The following is a 20,326-nucleotide window of genomic DNA, read 5'->3' on the forward strand; positions in this document are numbered from 1 at the left end:
TATTTTTACTGTCCAGGGAGTGGGGCTCTACTAACAAGGATCTATCCAGAATAGATGGCACAGGACAGATGAGCCAGCCAGACCCATAACAAACACAATAGCAGATGACGCTAGTGCCCATCACAGTAGAATGATTGACAAGGAACATGCGCTTCTATTTGAAGAGGGTGTACCTGCTTTTTACCTTTCCCTACCTCAGCTTTTAGACCCTGATCAAAGCACTGTAGAATGAGGTGACCTCCAATTCAATGAACCCAGATAGACACTCAGTCCAGGGCGGGATGACAGTCACCAGAACTGCTGAATTCACTCCATTCCCAAGGAGCTGGTAGGGCTGTTGGATTGCTCTAATGGCTGCAGTGTCCAGGAATCTGAAATTGATCTCTCTTAGCTCCTGCCCACTTGTCTCTTCCTGTCCTCAGGACAGGTGGAAGGCCGGCCACTGAACTGTCTGCAGTGTAACTCGGGAACATCTCCTATGTGCAGACAGAGCAAGTGGTCAAATACACTCGGGATGCTGTAGTTACCCTGCCATCAATTCTCCCGAGGAAATTAGGCTTTCCCTCCTGAGGCTCTGAAATACAATCCTTACATTTACAAAACACCACTCAGAACACTGTCTCTGCGGGGAGCTACAGAAACTGCAATCAGACATACTGGAAACCCAGCCTATTGCCTGTGGCCTCAAAAAGATGATTAGATAACGTTGTCTCTTAGGCACTTGCTCTTCAAAAAACATCTTAAATCACAACAGATTTTAAAAGATGATTCTTACAAACATCCTAAGAAATTGGTGCCAGTACAGTATCTTGAACATGACAGAAACTAGATAAAGTTCTGTGGTATTAATTCTATTGCAGTACTTACAAAGCCACTGGATAGATGGTCCACACTGCTGACAGAGAGAATGTGAGCAATATAAACAAAAGAAAATAGCACAAGTAGATTTGTTTGATAGTATAAAAGTAGTCATTTAAAAAATGATTTGTTGTCTACTTAATGTGTATGTATGTGTGTTTCTATGTGAATGCAAGCCATGTGTGTTTGGGTGCCTACAGAGGCCAGAGCGAGTGTCAGCTCTTCTGGAGTTACAGACAGTTAAGGACTGCCTGCCACGGGTGCTGGGAAACAAACCCTGGTCCTCTGGAAAAGCAGAAAGTGCCCTTAACTGCCAGGACACCCTCCAATCTCTAAAACAGTCATTTTTAGCTTAATTTTTTTCATTTTTTATATCAGAATGGGAATTTACAGACCATGAGCTTTGATAGTTTCTCACAAAATATGGATTTTCTTTTTGTTTGTTTGGTTTGAGTTTTGAATAAATAGACCAGGCTGGCCTCGAACTCAGAGATTTGCCTGCCCCTGCCCCCCAAATGCTAGAATTAACAGTGTGTGCCACCACACCCCATCACATTAATAGTATGAATAGATTGTGTTTTTAAAATATCGTTATCAAAGCTCTTCTAAAGAATTTATAAACTTTTCTTCATATATATAATTATTAAACATATTTCTATACCTCATGACAATTTATTTCCCTACTATCTGTAGCTAATTGTGTGATTCATATTAGTGAGATATAATGATTTCTGCCTCCATGTTATCAATGCTGATCAAGAAATGACACCTTACGTAATAGGCCACCAGTGCCTGCTGAGCATGGGGAACTGCAGTCGGGGACAGCAGGAGCAACTCCACAATCTGGGCCACTGTCAGTGCTAAATGCATAAATAAATAAACTGAAAGGTTCTGAATGCTCACATTCATCTCACTGTAGACAAGAGACCACAGACTCAGCGGATACTAGAGGTATTGTAATCCATGTGCAAGACCATAGTTATCAAACTCACTCTTACGTGTACAGCTTCCCAGGTATACAGAAAGCTACCACATGCACCAGCTCTGGGGGCCTCAGGCAGTGAGTGCTACCTTGCCACCCCCACTGGAAAACCCAAGTCCTGGAGAAGGTAAGTTATTTGCCTTATGTTGTTAACTATTAACCAACAAGAGAAGGACTCCGAACTACAAACTTGGGGCTCTGACGAGGGAAGGTGGAGCCATCTACCCTCTAGAGAAGTTACTGGTCTTGGAAATAATAGAAATGAGACAAAAGCCCAGGTCCATGGACTCTCTAACTGGTTTTTGTCACTGGGTGGAATCTGGCCCTCAGCTATAACACCCACTATCGATAGGCCGTTGACTGTGAGGAGAGCGAGGGGTTGAAGAAACTATATTCTAACAGGCAGAGTTTGAATTAATGCTAAACATTGTTGAAAATGTCTAACACAGAGACTCACAGTTATACAATTCAAAGAGAACTTTAAAGCCGCCTGTGCCTTTTCTGTTTCACGAAATGAGCGTGTTCTTTCTAATTCACAGACGGTGATTGACAGGTGTGGGGACTCCAGAAGGGCATCTGCTCGTGCTCTGATCCGGGTTCCTACTCAGAGAACCACAATGCAGCCTGGATATTTGGAAGGAGCCATGCCCCTGGGTCAGCAGCATCATGACTGTAAACAATCTCTGACACAATGTCACATGTCATTTAAAGCAACAGGAGCGTTCCCTTCCTGTAAGAAACACAATGGAAGTCTGTATTTCAGGCCTCCGCACTAAGCTTAGGGAGATCTAAAATATAGCTTTTTATTCCCTTAGATACATAAGAAATGTGTCTATGTGATTGAATGCTATTATTGGATCTGATATGAGTACATTCAAATACAGAATAGTTTCTGAAAAATGCCACCACCTTCAACCAATGAGAGGACTGGAAATCCTGAAACTTACAACATCTTGCTGAGATACAAGTCCCTTCTGCCTAGGAATACTTCACCCACCTCAGGCCCCTCACTTCCCTCTTCCAGAATCTTCAGAAACCCACTGTCATACTATTATAGATGTGATATTTATTTACTCTCAGAGATTTAAACAGCAGTAAAATATCTCTGAAGTTTAAAGGACAAGCCAATCTAAAAATGGCTCAGCTGATAAAGCCATTTACTATTTGAACAATATTAATTTTTACATTAAAAAAATAAATAATCTAACTAGGCTTTATTGTACCTGCCAGTCTTTTAAAAGACTTCACCCCCTCAATTGAAATCTACAGTGAAGGCAGAGTATAAGAATTTCTGTGTAGTATTAAATGTCATTCCAGAGGGGAAATATGTAGACCAAACAGTACGCCACTCCGGTGACAGGAAGTGCCTGACAGCAGGCTTTCTGTTTCTGATTTGAAGGATCATGGTTCCACCCTGACACAGAGACTGATCTCCATAGCAAGAGTCAATGTTAGCGGGGGGAAGATTCCATCCTGCGTGTTCCGGATCAGTCTGTGGAAGGTTTCTTCCAGAGATGAAGAGCTGCTTGAATTCTGAAGTGCAGTCTGGACTCCAGGGAGTAATCCTTATAGTTATTTCTGAACACAAGGATAAAATTGTACAGTCAGAATGTACCCTGCCTAGCGGGGTGCCGCCCCTTTCCTCTGCCTCCCTCTGATAGCCCGTTACATCTGACTCTAACATGCTCTACTGGAGCAGAGTAAAGAGCAGCCTCTTTCTGTGGGGCAAAGTGAATAGTGAGTCTGCATTCTTGCTTTCCTGAAGCTTCCCCGGTGATGATTTAAGAGGTTATACGTTGAGTAAATCATTCTAATTGCCAGACCACACTATAGCATGGTCATGAAGGCATGGCACATTGGCTAAATACTGCTACATGGCTCAACTTCCATATTTAAAGAGGAAAACATTAAGGCAGGTTCATAGAACACAATGATCATGAGCAATCCACTATTCAGCAGAATAAAAATACCTTGAAACCCACACGCTTCCCCCCAACAAAGACACCAGGATTTCCCCGTGACCCCCAAACCATTGATTCCAGTTCTCATGTAAGTTTTCAGTGATTTTGTCACTAATGACTCAATTAGACCAGTGTCAGAAGGGGTCAAGAAGGCAGGGGTGGGTACACAGTAAGAGGCGAGGAATGGAACACAGTGGGAGAGAACACGCCTGGCACACAGAGCCTCTGGGGTCAGTCCCCAGAACCATGAGAAAGAACATGGACTTAAATCGTTCATGTTGACTTCTCCTCACTATAATTGCAAGGAACTGGCAAAGTAGACAGGACAGCTTCGACTTAGGTCTCCTGGATTCATATACTGCTTTGGCAGACAGACAGCTGATGCTGCCTCTGAAGTAGTGTTTCTTTCTATTCCCCTGCCTTTTTTTTTTTTAACACTTTCTTGATAACTTTGATGAGTGTGATAGATTCTGAAATTCACAGATTAAAATAAACCTGTTACTAAGATTTATCAAAGAATAAGTGAATATTTTCTCAGGGTCTGGCCAGACCCTGGCCATTTTGAAAAACCCACGCTGAACCGAGCAGCATCGCCTGCTGCCCCAGCTGCGCTGAGTAGCGCTGTGTTCCAACAGTGAACGTCTGAAGCAGCAGTGCTCACTGTGCCGCGCCCCCACACTTTCATCTGAGGATATACAGACGTCACAGCTGGAACACAGCAGTGCTCTCATGCCTAACACCTTACCTTCCAAAGTGGCTTCTTCCTGCATTGTCCATTTCTCTTGTAAGAAAGAAGTACTTGGTGGCACCACCTCCCTAAGGCGTCTTCCTCCATATTGCCAGTCTGTTCACAGCTAACGTCCCTAGCATCTTATGGTAGCTGAGCCCGCCTCCCTGTCATGGTCACCCATGACCTCTATAGTTCTGGTCTTATGCTGTTTGGCAGCTGCACTCACTGGCACCCATTCTAAGGAATGTTTGCCTTCTCATATCTGAACTTTCTTAGCTGACGACCACTTGTATGAATTTAGAGGGTTCATGTTAATGTTATCATTGTTATCACTGGGTGTGTGTCTTGTTGTATGGGTGTAGGTAATGCCACAGAGCCCGTGAGGAGGTCAGGGGACAACTCGATGGAGCTCATGCTTTCCTTCTACCTTAATGCAGGTTCTAGGAAGAGAGCTCTGGTCTTCAGGTTTACGGGCTCATTCTTGATTCTCTGAGCCACGTGCTGCACCTCACTGTTCTGAAACAACTTTAATTAAACATTGACATCTGTAGAAGTTAAACAGCAACGGACCATCCTCTTAACTCTAAGATCTTAAGCGTCCAACTCTTACAACTTAAATATCTAGACTGGAATGCTCCAGGGGCCTCCAGCTCCAGCTCTGACGCTCCCCGAATGACCTCAGGAACAATGGCTTTGACTATGACACTCCGTGCTGGGGACTTTGGCTCCTGTCCATGTGGCCCTGAAAACGGCTGCACATCTCGTGGCCAGCCAGCTCACCCTCTCCATGTGGATCCTGAGCAGCCACCACAAAGTACTGCAGCACTGAGCGCTGTGTCTCTTTCCTCCCAAAACCCTGCTGCTCTGAGGGTTCCCGTAGCTAGTATAAACCACCACTGTCCACCCACTAACCACACTGCCTAACCCAGGGGCTCCACGGCCACATCCTGTGCAGGATGACCTGGTGACCCACCTTTCCAAAACTAGCCTACTTACACAGGTGTCAACTACACTGTCTCCTCCTCCAAAGACTCTCAACTCAGTTAACATCCAGGCACCCCAGATCAACACTGCACATCTCCGAGTCTCTCATCTCTCTTCAGCTAGCCCTGCAGGGCATTCCCTACTGAGCTCACAGCAGCCCCTCCATGGCCTTCACTGACCTGGTTTATAACAGGCACTCAGTGAACAGGAAGAAGTAACAGTGACTACTAAGCTATTTATGACCCAGAACTTTTTGCTTTGATTTTTTTGTTTTGTTTGTTTTCAACACAAGATCTCACTGTCTGTTTATGTTTGTGTTTGACTCAAGGTCTCACTTTGTAGCCCAGGCTAGCTTCATGTTTGTGGCAATGTTCCTACTGCCTGGGATTAGAGTAGGGATGACACTTGTGTGTGAGCTATTACACTCAACTGTATGGCATTCTTCAAACAGACTACAGGTTTTGTCTTGCTGAAAAAGTGCCATGACCACAAGTCTGAGTCACTATCTAGACAAGTCTGAGTCACTAAAAGACACTTAGACCTGCCATAGAAGAGAAAAATGAATGCAGGGAAAGATCACATGATCAGAAGCTCTTCAGGAAATGTCAGATATGGCTTATATGACAGTATTTGTTGGTCAAAAAACTATGGCTCAAAGAGCAGCTCTGAACACGCCCATTCTCCCCTTCCCTTCCACATTACAGGTACATACAGTGGATCAAGTGCATACAATAGATGGACGGTTTATGGCTCTAAAGCCAGTGCCCACTCTGAGGCCCAGATGCCTACTGCTTGGTCGTTTGCAGCGAAGTGTGCTGACTCTGATATAGAAGACAGTAATGCTGAAGCTGGTCAGTCAGCTAGGTGCACACAACCACATCTGCAGGTAGCCGCAGAGCAGTGGGCTGACTCCAGCAAAAGCCCACCGGCGTTAAGGAATCAAAGTCACTGGTGCTGTTGCAGTAGCACTGATGTCTCCCGCTTCAAGGCCACAGGGCAAGTTACCTTCAGTACTCACCTTGCAGTTTCTAGGACCTTTATGGCCTTGTCAATTTCCCCTTGGCTTTTATACAAAAATGCCAACTCAAACAGCGTAAATGGCACCAGATAGTGGTCGTACTTCAATAGTTTTTCACTAAAAGAGCAAATGAAAATCAATTAAGTCTTAAAAGAACACAAAAGGCATCACCTGAGACACACATCACTCTTCATTTCCCAGACAGCATCGAGACTACCATCAGAGGAAGGATGCTGCCTCACAGATACGAGGCCTCGCAACGTATGGAATGAAGTGCACTTCCATACACTAATCTTCTGTTCTTTAGGTAAGGCCAGCACTGGTACCACACACACAGCCTCTCAGGTCAGCCAATACGCACAGACCTTCAATAAGATGAACCCAGAGTTGACAAGATCACCTTCATGAGCATGCGATTCTAAATTTAGGAGGAAGGAAGTTGCACTGGTTTTGTGTTTAATTAAGCATCAATTCCCTTCCTACTTAGTCTTAGAATTCTTCAAAATGTCAGTGACTGGGTGGCTAGTAGTCTTGTTTCAGCATCATTATGAAAACTAGAAGCCCAGGGAAAAGGTTGAGTTAACAACAGTGTTTTAAATCTAGAGCGAACTGTTTCTGTAGTTCAAACTAGAATGGATTTTTTACTTTTGGTGGCAGATACATGCATAAAAATATACTCATTATCAAAAATACAAAATGTGGGCTGGAGAGATGGCGCAGCTGTTAGGAGCACTGCCTGCTCTTCCAGAGCTCCTGAGTTCAATTCCCAGAAACCACATGGTGGCTCACAACCATCTGTAATGGGGTCTGACGCCCTCTTCTGGTGTGTCTGAAGAGAGCTACAGTGTACTTGAATACATAAAATAAATAAGTCTTTTTTTTTTAAGTACAAAATGCAATGTGATACCCCACAGTTTCCATTCTGAATGGCTACTCTATTTGCTGACTTGTCTAATTTTGTGTCAGATTAATTTCAGTTTATCAGGGTATAGCCAAAACTAGTCTCAGATGCCAAAGAAGTAAGAGGAGATAGTTGTGTGGAAGGAGACGTGGTTATGCAGAGACCTAGGACTTTGTGTCTTGGTGGCCATGCAGAAGATGAAGCCCTAAACCCACAGACAGCAGGTGGCTGGACCTTCAGCTTGGAATAGAGGATGCATCTTTTGGAGAAAGTGTGGACCAGAAGAAACTCACTTGCTGGCAAGGGTCAAGACAGATGACCTTTTGCCTGTACTTCTGGCATGAAGAAAAAACAAAAAACATATCTCTTTGGAAATTAACCATCAAGAGGCCAATCCTGGAAACTTGCATTTCAAATGTCCCTTGCTCTAGAGTTCCAAGAACTGTGCTCAACAATGATATTAACACAAAAGTGGCTTGCGCAGAAGCCGAGGTGAGTGGTGTAGGAGGTCTCCTCTTCAACTTAACCCCACCTAAGGTGATTGTACAATTCAAACATTGTAAACCACACCAGTCAATGATTCCCTGTGAAATTCAACTAAACGAAGCAAGCGGCACACATGGTCACTGCTGTTGCCAGCCGGCCTTTGAACATTAGGAAAATGCCAATAAACTAGAGCTGCGTGTACACCAAACTACCTTACTGGGGAGCAAGACGCTGTGTCCTACATTCTCATAAATACTGCCATGAGGGAGGGGTCCAAGTGGCTGTTAATGGAAAGGCACGTGACCTGGGAAAGAAGGCATCAGGTGGCACACTGAATGGCCTCCATCTTTTTGGCTTTCAGTCTTTTCAAAAATATTGAACCAATATTTAAAACCCAGGAGACCTGACATTAGATGCAGTTTTCAGGTTCTTTATGAAAAGAAATAGGGAGCCCTGCTCCTGGGCCCACACTGTGCAGAGTGAGTAGTCACAGCCGTTAGAGAACACAGTGGTCACCAGTTTACTGACAGGCAGTCACCCTTGCTCCAACTCTCTGAAAAGTATCAGGACAGTACTGTCATTGCTGTAAAACAAAGATCACCATACACAGAAGAAATGTCCTTTGAGAAAAAACAAGGAGCAGTATTTTCACCTCTCTTCCCTGCCAAATCACCGTCATACACACACACACACACACACACACACACACACACACACCCCACAGGAAGTGATAGAGACCAAGTGAGTTTGAGAGGCTCAGTAGTATACAGCCAACGCTTAGCGACTGTCAGCCTGGCTCTAAGTTTACATTAAGCAGTCATCTTTAAGCACTGAGTGGAAATAACGTAAAGCCATATTCCAAACAATCCGCAGATTTGTTCATGAGGTTAAAGGCTCGGGGCGCCCCTTTGTCCCACAGATTCCCCTGAAGCCACCACCTGTCCTCGGGCTGCTTACCTTTCCACAACGTGGTTGAAACACAGCTCAGCTTGCAAGGGCCGCTCCAAGTTCTTGAGACAGCATCCTTTCAGTAATTTCACCAAGCATTCATCATCCACAGAGTAGTCAGTAAAGTCTTAAAACAAGAAGCATAAACGGAAGGGGGAAAGCTCATTGTTTGCATGGTGTCTGCGATGGATGCTAGAGCCCCATCTCTACGAGGCAGACATTCTGGGCTGCCCTGCACCTCCAGTCTAAAAATGCTTTCAAAAAACTCCTAACTGAGAGGAAAACTAACTGATGTTGGGCTTTAAGGGGGCCATTCAAAAACATGTTTATTAACTCACGACACAAGGCAAACCCTTGCTGAGAAGAACATTGAACTCGCTCAATCACCAGCATTTATTTCGGTGTGTTCACAGGCAGAGTTTTCAGTGGTCATTCTGAAGTTTGTGGCCTAAGCTACGGCAGGAAATCTGAACTCTAAATAAAGAATGAGCCCCATTAATCCTCTCGGAGGTGAAGGGAGGAACCAGGCTGTCTCCTCCTGTTGTTTTGGCTTCTAACTCTGCTGGCACCCGTGCAGGAGAGGATAGCGCTTCCATATGGAGAAGCAGATGGCCTCCCACCCGTTCAAAATGCAGGAAGCAGAAACCTCTCTTCCAGATCATTATGTTTACAACCTAGCAGTTCTCCCAGGTTATGTTCTTTTGGGGGGAAGTTATGCCGGGAAATGGTTCTGAAACGCGGGCGAGGCACCCCAAGCCCCCACGGACCCCCATGCTCCTAGAATGTCAGGGCTTTCCTTCCCTGCCCGGGCCCCTGTCTCCAGCTCAGTTTGGGCGTATGAGGCAGAGTGAGCCACATCGCATGGGGCGGGTGGCTGTGTGACAAAGGTAGCCATGCCATGCGCTCCATGCGTGAGGGCTTTCCTGCTTTTTTTTCTTTTGCGGGTGACATGTGAAGAAGCTATTCCAAGACAGACTGCTAATTTACACGTCTCAGGCTGTGACGACAGTGTGGAGGGGTGGTGAAGGGGACTGAGCAGACTCTGAAAGTCCCCAGATTGAAAGTCCCATGCTTCGGGGTCAAGGCGCCACCAGTCTCACCAGTGACATGTGCTGGTGTTTCAGCTCATAAAGCCCTCACCTGTTAGAGGTTAACAGTGCTACTCGCCCAACTAGAAGGGGCTCACTTCACTTCTAAGTGTTTAAACATTTGAGGTTCACTTCTAACTGTCAAGTGCTGACACGTCACTAGAAAGCCCACAGATGTCCACACCTCTGACCTTTCCCTACAGCCACCCAGCCCCAGCCATGCTTCTCTCAGAGATGTCTATGAAAAGCAGGTCAGTCAGCCCTTAGCCCGAAGCCTTGAGACCCACACAGGACACTGGATTTTAGTGTCACTGCTGTGTATCCTATTGAACTTTGAGAAGCAGTCTTCTGACCGTTTGTGTTGTGACAACATCTGCTTGCTCAGTGAATCATGGTTTTTGAGGTGCCACAGACAACTACCATTGAAAAACCAGTAAAGTCACTCTGTGGGGATCTTAAGTTAGCAATTTGACAGAGGGGTTTATATCCCACATCCGATACAAACCTCAGAAGCAAAACCACAGACTCCTCTGACCACAGCACACTGTCGTCACATGATCACTCCCTGTCATGATTCAAAGTCTCATGAAAGAGGAAGATTTCAATAGTTTCCATCTTCAATTGGAATTAAAAAAATAACTGCCACTAAGGGTGATGACCTGGGTTTCATCGCAAGGACCCACATGGTAGAAGAAAGTACCAGTGTCACAAATGTCCTCTGACAACCACACACACACACACAGAGAAATGACACTGTTTGAAAAGTGTTTTTGGGTTTTTTTTTTCAATCATGGTAACTATGCCCAAGTGTATGCGCAGCACAGTGAGGGGCTGAGTGTCCTAACTGTGGGCAGGCAAAGAAAGAAGGAAGCTTAAGAACTACAAAAATATCTACGCTGCGTATTTTAGAAACTTGCTGGATCGCACCAAGCAGGAAACGTGGAAGCTGACTGAAACGTGAAAGGCCACCAGACTGCAATCCCTTCATGTAACTGATTCTGTTTGCTATATAATGTCGCCACACAAATTAACTGCAAGGATAGACAAAGTGGATCTGCTGCCAACTTCTGGGTACATGATGGATTTGTTTAGACTTCCAAAGGAAACGGTACAGAAATTAATACCACATGCGGACCAAGGCTGAGCATGCCTCCGAGTGCGCTAGGCTGAGCCCTTTGTGTGGATGGCCAACCTTGACTCACTATGCCCAGTCACTACGGTAGGTCACTGGTACCCTCCTACCCTGTTTTTGAGCCACAAAACCAAACCACATTCTGATATCTATGAATATGGGCTGGGGTGGAAGCCCACACAACCTCAGGCTTATAACTTAACTCAATTTTCCAATCACAGATTTCCCACCCCTCAATCTGGAGAACGGGAGCTTAATTACTAAGTCAGGAGTTTAGGGTCGGAGAAGATAATGTTCCTACATAGAACAATGGTCCTAAAACCCATTAGAAACTTAATCTGCAGTAACTGGTGACCTTGACCATAAACAAGTTCTTTCACCCAGGAGAAACACAGGACAGAACTGTGGCAAGCCTGTGTGTCTGCTGGAGTCTTAGCTCATCTGCCCAGAACTTGCTCGGGTCTCTCATCTGAAGATGCCATTAGAAACAGAAACAGAAAGGTGCACTGCTTTGGGTTTCTAACCACTTCCCCGTATGAGCATATGATGCAAGCATTACTTCTTTAGTTCTTCTCCAAACAATGGAGAGCAAAACAACCTGAGGGTAACAGTCTGTTGGGGGGAGGGGGGGGGGCGGAGGGAGCCACTGCTTGTTTACAAATGTGACTGACAAAGGACCCACTCTTGAGGGTGGGAGGATATAAGAGCACATCACAGAGGTTGAGGGTTCACCTACAGAGCCTGGGGAAGCAGGGGACAGAGAGACAATGCTGGGGGGAGGGGAATGCCCTACACCTGTTCCCACATAACCCTGCAAAAGTGTCTCCTTTGCTTTCCTGTTTCCACATAAACATTCATTCATCCTTTTAATTTGTGGGTATGTGGGCTTTAATCTCCCACAACAGCAAGAGCTATCTTTCTTCCCCTATTCTGTCTATGTCAGCTATGGAAGTTTGAATGAGCAAATTATTAAATTTGTCAAATTCACTGATCAACAATGAGAACTACCGAATTTGTTCAAAATTTTAAATTTTTTGGAGAAGCCTATCTCATGGAACCCCATTTAAAAAAAATAGTGGTATTTATTTTGTGTGTGAGAGTGCTCTGCCTGCATGTAATGTGTACCACCACCTGCATGCCTAGTGCACATACTGAAGGATCAGATCAGCACGCAGTTATAAGCTACCATATGGGTGATGGGAATTGAACCCAGGTCCTCCGCAAGAGTAGCAAGAATTCGTAACTACTTAAAAAGAAGCCATCTCTCCAGCCCCTAAGTCTTATTTTAAAGGTAAACTCTAACATACTTCCATTTTATTTCAATTTCAAAATGATGCGGTTCTGTCGATTTCAAAACAAAATAAAACGTTTTTCTTTTTAAAATAACTTCTCAATAAAATAGCAAAGATTACCATTAGATGGGCTACCATTTTTGTTTTGTTTTATTCGCATGAGTGTTTTGCCTCTGTGTGTGTGTGTCGCATGCATGCCTGGTGTCCATGGAGTCCAGAGAGTGGGTGGGATGTATTGTGGACCTAAATAGAAGGCAATGGAGCCACTCACAGCCCAGTACAGTAGTGCTAGCTGCTTGAGTGTCCCCTTCAAAACCACTGAGATTTAACTGTCACTGAGACAGTGTTGAGAGGTAGATGTGTGCTGCGTGCCTCAGTCTCTCCCCACGCCATGCCCTCTGCCACACTACAGGGCAGTAAGAAGGTCTTGTCCGTCCTAGCACCTTGATTCAGCACCCACTAGTCTCCACATCTGAGGAAAAAAAAAATCCTTTTTTTTCCTTTATAAATTACCCAACCTATGGCATCCTGTTACAGTAACCGAAAAAGACTAAGAAGAGCTGCTCCTTAGAAACAAAGATGCTGATTGGCCCTTCTTTTAAACACTGGCCATGGCTAGACCATAAAAATCGGGTCTCATCCTATACCATGGTCTTTTGTGGCACATGCCCTTTGTTTAGAGCTAGGTGCTCAAGACTCACTGGTGTAACGAGGTGCTGTCCTCCCCTTATCTTGATGACAAGCACAAGCTGAAGCCTTGCTGGTGAGGTGTGCACAGATCAAAGCAGGCACATGTGCACCGGGGAGTCACAGGAGAGGAAAGGGAGTAGACACAGGGCCTGGGCCCGCACACTTACCTTGATTCTGCAATGCCTCCTCAGCCTTCTCCACAGTCACCAAGAGATTTTCAGAAAGGTCCTTCCTTTTTCCCACTATTGAAAAGCCATTCCAGACGTACATCATTTCCTAAGGAGGAAGGGGAAAACCATCAGCAACTACATGAGGACAACAGGACAGTCAGGATTTGGTTCCAACCTTTCCTTGTTTGGAATTTAGTGGCATAATTTCCCCTGGTTTTACTATATCCTTTTGTCTTTTATGCTCTAAGGTAAGTAAGCACTTATCTTATACTCTTACTAAAAAATCATTCATTGATTCATTCAACAAACAAATACTAATTATCTCTAGCATACAATCCTTGGATACAATATAGACATGGAAGGAAAACAGTATTTTAAACTGACACTATGAACAATTTTGTTTAATGTAAATTTCTGTTGTTACTTTTAAGTAAAGGGAAATATTTTAAAATGTCTGCCACTTGTTTACATAAAGTGTTTCCAAGCATATCGCTAGAAATGATCATTGGAATATTTATTTTACTGGGCTCAGGTTCTTTTATATCATTAAAAACATGTGTCGGCCCAGTAATGCGCTCCAATATGCAGAAATGGCGCTTGTTTAAAGGCCATATGGCTGAGTGACAGTCCCTGAAACGTAAACTAATGACTCCTCCTAGCAGATTACATTTAGTGGGCTAGCACAGGAGAATTTTTTTTGGATCAAAAGCAAATGTGTATTTGCGTGAAAATATTTTCCTAATGTCCAGATAGTGCCGCTCACATTTTGAAGGGTCTATGATGAGCATGAGTTTTAAGTATGACAGATATTATTTGAGAGTCCCCTTAGCAGAGCAGTCACAGGCATGAGGGAGGAAGTGATGATGTTGGGATTTGTTTTTTGATCCTGGAAGCTAGGAGCACAATTCAATAATGTTATTTTTAAACTAATGATGATTTAAAGTTTCTTATTGACTTAGTATTTATCAAAGGGCGAGGCAAGCCTGGTTTGAGATTTTTATGAAAACCAGGCTGTGACAAGAACCCTAGGTATGAGCAATTCTAGTCAATTCTTTGTCACTACACACCCACCAACCGTCAGTGGTTCAAAGCACAAGTGGGTCGGATACATACCAGGGTCTAAGTTCTAATGTAGACAAAGAAATACAATGGCTCAGTAAAGTTTCTGGAAGGTTCTTTGACATAGAGAAACCTTCCCAGTGCAGAGCACTTAATATAAAAGAATGTGGAAGAGAGCTAAAGCTAATTAAGCAACAGAGGCATCAACTAGGAGACGGGGCTAGGAGCCTCTGTGTAGCACAGCGTTCTTGTTATTGTCTGTGCTCAGGACGTGATCACAGGTCCATTTCTACCTCACCCCATCAGTGTAATCTTGGGGTTCTGTGGGAAACACCTCGGTCTAGGCTAGCTGCAGGCTGGCTCCTATCTGACCCTGGTCAGGGGCTAAATTCTTAGTCCTCTTAAAATACATGGAGAAAGGAAAGCTGAATGAGCATGCACATAAAGAACTCAGCGTGGCAGCGCAGAATGCAAGTTAGGAGATTATCGTCATCTGAATTGATACAGGGACATTTTGGGGGGAGGGGGTTAGAAATTTAGCATTATATACCCAACATTAACACAACATCTTTCACTAAGAATTCCATTTCTTTGAAAACATTCCTAGAGAATTAATTACATGTACATGTAAATGATGTTCATTGTAGCATGCTTATGACAGCAAAAACTGGAAAACACTACATAACACTCAAAGGAGAATGGTTAAATAATCCCCTAAATAAAAAAAGGTTCATAGAACCACACAGGAGAACTGGGATGCCTTTGTGCACTGAACAGCTATCCTTGAAAAAGAAGGCTTTGTTTTGAAAATCCGAGTCAAATTGTGTTTTTCACAGGGGCTTTGCCAAAACAGTGAGGTGATTAGGAGGGTGAGATCAAGTAGGACCGGAGCCCCTCCAGCCCTGCAGCACAGGGCTTCCGCAGGACCAGGCTCCCACTGCAGCACAGGGCTCCCACTGCAGCATGGCTGGTGCAAAGGATGCTCCTTGCGGTGGGAGACCCATGTCCACAGGAGGGCATGGCTCCAGGATGTTTTCTCTTATTTACAATCCTACATCAAAATGGCAACGTTTTGTTTACATGGGTTAGACATAATATTTTAGGGGTGGAGAAGGCAGCTGGTTTTGTAAGACAGAGTCTCACTTTATAATCCTGCCTGGTCTGGAAATCACTCTGCAGCCCAGGCTGGCCTCAAATGTGTGGCAATTCTCTGGCCTCAGCTACTCAAGTTCTAGGATTACAGGTGTAAGCCGCCACGCCCAGGTTAAACGAACTATATTCTTGAAAAGTTATGCTTTCAAGGTTCCCTTTTACCTTTTTATATAGCTATTAGAAAATGTAAAATTTAATTTGTGATATTTTGTAATTCAATTCCACTTTATTCAAAATGATTTATTTTGAAGTTGCCTTTATCACAATAGCTAGAACATACTAACTAGTCAAAACACATCAGGTAAAATTTTCAATTTTTTTAAACTAGTTTACATATAAATATAAAAATACATAATAGTTCTCAACTGAGCTATAAACGTCACAAGCAAAGGTAAGAACATCCCTCGATGCTCTCAACAGTGGCCTTATCTCTGGTAGGTAAACAGTGAGTAAAAGCAGTACCAGGGCTGGCAGCACCAGCTTTCCGGGGACGCCTGCTGGGGGTGAGTACCTCCGCGCCTTCCTCACAGCGAACTTCTCTGTTGGGAGAGATTTCCCCGCGATTCTCTGCTTCAGACCATCCACCTGTCTGTGAAGGTCCCCATGGAAAGGCAGTGAGCATACTTATTAGTCACAACTGAGGCTTTCAGACAACATCACAGGCTAGTAGCAGCCGGGAAACTGTTCCAAATGCACGTTTTTGGGCAATACCCCGACCTGAGTGGGAAGTCCTAGGGTAGGGACAGCGCTCTGGATGGTGACACACATTCGGGTAATGTGGGTACCCGACTGATCCCATGAGAGCCACTAACTGACATATTTCTTTCAGCTTAGCTAATATCTTACATCGGTCAAACACAGTCCAGGCTAATCTAGGTATAAAATTGTCAATTTCCATAAATAAGCAGAAAAGAGCTCAAAGTCTTTATCCAGCAAGACGGAAGAATGTAAAGGGGCAAATGTCCTGTTACTGTCTGCAGCTGCTGTGCGGACCTATAACATACTATGTCTCAAAAGATAGCCATTCACATGCATAACCTGAGAAAGCTAAGCAAACATAGGTGACTGTAAATAATCCCTTTAGGATTCGGTGTTTTCAAAGGTCTAAGGAACCTGGGGCCGGAAGATGGCTCGGCAAGCAAGCGTGCTGGCCTGCAAGCGAGAAGAACTGAGTTCAAACGCTCGGAACCCAGGCTGGTTCATGCACACTGCCTGTAACCCAGTGAGGTGGGAAGGCCCCTGGGATTTGCTGGCCAACAGTCTGGCTCCAGGTTCAGCGACACCCTGTCTAGAGGGAATAGGGCAGAGAGTGTAGAGTGGTGGTGGGGGGGCACCTGATGTCATCCTCTGTCCTCTGCACATGTACAGGTTTGCACACATACACGCCTACACATGATGTGTACATACAACACACACACAATCTAAACACATGGGTGAAGAGAGACTACATGTTTGTGGGGTCGCTTCTTATGCATAATTCTATGAATGCATAAGCAAGGGAAAGGATTCAAGGAAATATCCAATTGCATCCCTGAAAGACCCCAATGGCAGCGAGAGAGCAGAGCCCCTGAAACTAAACCCTAATTCTAGGAAACAAGTGTAATGCTATTCTCATGATTCCCAGACATGAAAATGTATCTGAAACCATGCTAAAGAATCCATGATGGCTCTCAGCTAAATTCATTATTCAAAGTGTGACCATACCAGTGAGTGGAGAAGTTACAAACTAATGGAGTAGAACATGAAGGGAGGGGGCTGCAGAGATGGCTCAGCGGTTAAGAGCACTGACTTCTCTTCCAGAGGTCCTGAGTTCAAATCCCAGCAACCACATGGTAGCTCACAACCATCTGTTGTGAGATCTGATGCCCTCTTCTGGTGTGCCTGAAGACAGCTAAATGTACTTACATATAATAAATAAATAAATAAATAAATAAATACATACATAAATACATACATAAATAAATACATAAATAAATCTTTAAAAAGGAAAAAAGAAAAAAGAACATGAAGGGAAAATTCAGATGTTTCTTAACACCCCCAGGGTCTCTGTGACAGAAAGAGTGTCATGCTCACCTAAACAGAGACACCACATTCTCTTTAGTCGCTGCCACTTCTTCCTCTGGAAGCATGCTCAAAATGGCAGCTTTCAAGAACACATATGTTGCCTTTAGAGGGAAAAAGACATGGGGCTCGTGAGAGAGCACTCATAGGAACGTGGCATTCTAGCCTTGCAAACCAGAGATCCCCTAGAAACCATGCAGGCGTCGCCAAGGTTGAGTCACCAGGAACGACACTTAGAACCTGGACTGCTGAGTACAGCACCTGCAATTACATCCTAGCCACATCCTGCCTGGAGTGTGGTCTGTCTCCTCTCCTCCTCCTCCTCCTCCTCTTCCTCCTCCTCCCCATCTTCCTCCTCCTCCAGCTTTAAACTGAGGAAAATATCCATGCCATACTCTTAAAAAAATCAGTCTTAAATGACAAACCACCATGGCCATGTAGCAAACCGAGGACATGAGAAAAGCAGGGAGCTTACCTTGGACCATTTACTCTCTTTGCAAAGTAGGTCTGAATAGTAATACGCCTGCATCCAATTTTGTTGGTATATATGAATCCACATTAATTCCCAGTAACAGAGATGGTGAAACTGTTTCCACTCTTCTTGAACTGAAATGCACTTTCGAAATGTTTCTTGAGCCTGTAAGTCAATTGCATAAAGCTGATCACCCAGATATCAGACAAGGAGATAATAACCTAATGGGAAATACATAAAACACTCTGTACAAAAAGAACAAAATCACCACTCGTTAAGCCACTCAATATGCCATTACGTTCTCTTCCTTAACGTGTGACAATATGGTTGGATTCTGTTGCTTTATTTCACTCAGTGAGGGGACTTGTACTTTATAACTCAGGAATAGGAAAGCCACTTGCCAAGTAAGATAGAAATGCCAAAGTTCTTTCATAAAACAGAGTATAATAGCATAAGGATCTTTGGAAAGGCAAAGAGAAGGTTATTGCCTACATAATCAGCAAAAGGTTAGCCAAGCCCTTATCAGAAAAATTGGTAAAGATGTAACCAGGCAAATCAGGAAAAAGAATAGTTAATAAACATGTAACAAATTCACAAAATGATTAACTAAATTTGAAAGTTTGCATAGGAATGTAGCTTAGTGGTAAAGCACTTGCCCAGCCCTAGATTTGACCAGCACAACAAATAATGATAGTAATAATAGAATTAAGTAAAAATTTAAATTCTTTTTTTACACTCATCCCATGGGCAAAAATTAAAGGACAGAGATGTCCCAAGTTGACAAAGAGCACTAGATATAAATATAGACATATAAATATAGAATCTCATGTTTAAAGCTTCATTTTTTATGTGTACATGCAAGTGAGTGCCTGCGTTGTATATGTGTACCACACGCATGCTTGGTGCCTACAGAGGCCAGGAGAGGGTGCTAGATCCCTTGGAAGCTGAGCAGAGGCTGGTGTGAGCCGCATGACACAGCTGCTGGGAACCCACCTGGGTCCTCTGCAAGAACAGCAAGGGCTCGTAAGCACTGTGGCATCTCTCCAGCCTGTTCACTATTTCTGTACATCCATTTACATCGAAAGATTCTCGAGAAAGGCAATTTGCCTGGATGTCAAAGATGCAAGCATCATCTGACCCAGGATTCTATATCCATATTTTTGTGCACAGAAATGTTTAGTGGCCAGTCACCACCAGCAGATTACTTTAATAAGTATAAAATAGCCATTTCATAAAAAGGAAACCCAGCCATCAAAATGAACAGAGGGAGACTTAAATGTATGATCTGGAAGGTAGGTCTACGGTTTAATATAATAGAAAAAAAAAAAAAAAAAGGTTGATCTTATTTGTATGGAAGGACATCATAGACACACACACACACACTTCTGTTTGGCTTTAAGAGAATTAATCGCCTAGTTCCTTTGATGAGGAACCAGTATAGTTGCATCATATGTAAAAGATAGGTTCCAAAATCGATGCAGGAATAGATAATGATCAACGTTCTCTGAAGCCTCTTAGATGCCCATAATAAAATGTATTGTTTTACACTTTCTTTTTAAAAATATTTTATATACTCCACCAAGAACTACTTCACATATGTGTAAACATGTTTTGAGGCAAGTTACTAAGTGTGAAAACATACGTGCACAAAGTAAAAGCTTAGCTTCTCAGAATCGCATTCCTTGTACCTCTGCTAGTCCACATACACAAATGTACTTATACTGTGTGACCGTGTGACGCAACTCCCACTTAGTCACTGCCCTTAAATAACCCTTGCTCGCACAGCTACCTTTTCAGCGTTCCCTTTGAGCAGCTCGATTCGGGCATGATAGAACAGTATGAGGGAGCCCTGTGGAGAGAGGAAAGAGCACTCTTCAACAGACTTGTCGGCTGTGAGTCACGGCTGAGACAGACAATGGAACAGTAAACGTACATTTGGGAACTGTTGAAGGAACGGAGCAAGGAGACTCTCTGCTTCCACCACATTCACTTCTCCTGTACCTAGAAATTGAACAGACAGTGCTCAGTGCTCACGAAACAACCAATAGCGCGAATTTACAACCAACTCCCAGCTCTCCCTGATACACACACAGCACACACCCGTGGACAGAATAGAAATGATTGTTTTGTGTTTTCATCTGAGAAGGGTGTGGATCAAAGAGCTCCAGGGCAGACAATTTAAGAATGGAGTTGGCTGTCTCAGACAAGTCTGAAGAAAGGAGGCGGACTCCGGGTGTGGTGGTGCACGCCTTTAATCCCAGCACTCTGGAGGCAGAGGCAGGCGGACTTCTGAGTTGAGTTCAGCCTGGTCTACAGAGTGAGTTCCAGGACAGCCAGGGCTA

General features: G+C 44.0%; 1 protein-coding gene across 2 annotated transcripts in view; it reads right to left on the reverse strand.

The window, feature by feature from the left end:
* Positions 1 to 6: 6 nt before the first annotated feature.
* The window catches only part of Ttc39b (tetratricopeptide repeat domain 39B), a 100,632-nt gene continuing 80,312 nt past the window's right edge, over positions 7 to 20,326 (reverse strand). For both annotated transcript variants that reach the window (XM_021159755.2, XM_029476157.1), the window contains 9 exons: positions 19,918 to 19,985; positions 19,774 to 19,833; positions 17,988 to 18,149; positions 17,525 to 17,616; positions 15,914 to 16,040; positions 13,238 to 13,346; positions 8,878 to 8,995; positions 6,534 to 6,650; positions 7 to 3,418 (listed from right to left, as the gene is read on the reverse strand). In XM_021159755.2, coding sequence (XP_021015414.1) covers positions 3,328 to 3,418; positions 6,534 to 6,650; positions 8,878 to 8,995; positions 13,238 to 13,346; positions 15,914 to 16,040; positions 17,525 to 17,616; positions 17,988 to 18,149; positions 19,774 to 19,833; positions 19,918 to 19,985 — 944 coding nt within the window. In that variant the 3' untranslated portion in view covers positions 7 to 3,327. The remainder of the gene's footprint in view (positions 3,419 to 6,533; positions 6,651 to 8,877; positions 8,996 to 13,237; positions 13,347 to 15,913; positions 16,041 to 17,524; positions 17,617 to 17,987; positions 18,150 to 19,773; positions 19,834 to 19,917; positions 19,986 to 20,326) is intronic.

This window comes from Mus caroli, chromosome 4 (assembly GCF_900094665.2).
Source record: "Mus caroli chromosome 4, CAROLI_EIJ_v1.1, whole genome shotgun sequence".
NCBI classification, from domain to species: domain Eukaryota; kingdom Metazoa; phylum Chordata; class Mammalia; order Rodentia; family Muridae; genus Mus; species Mus caroli.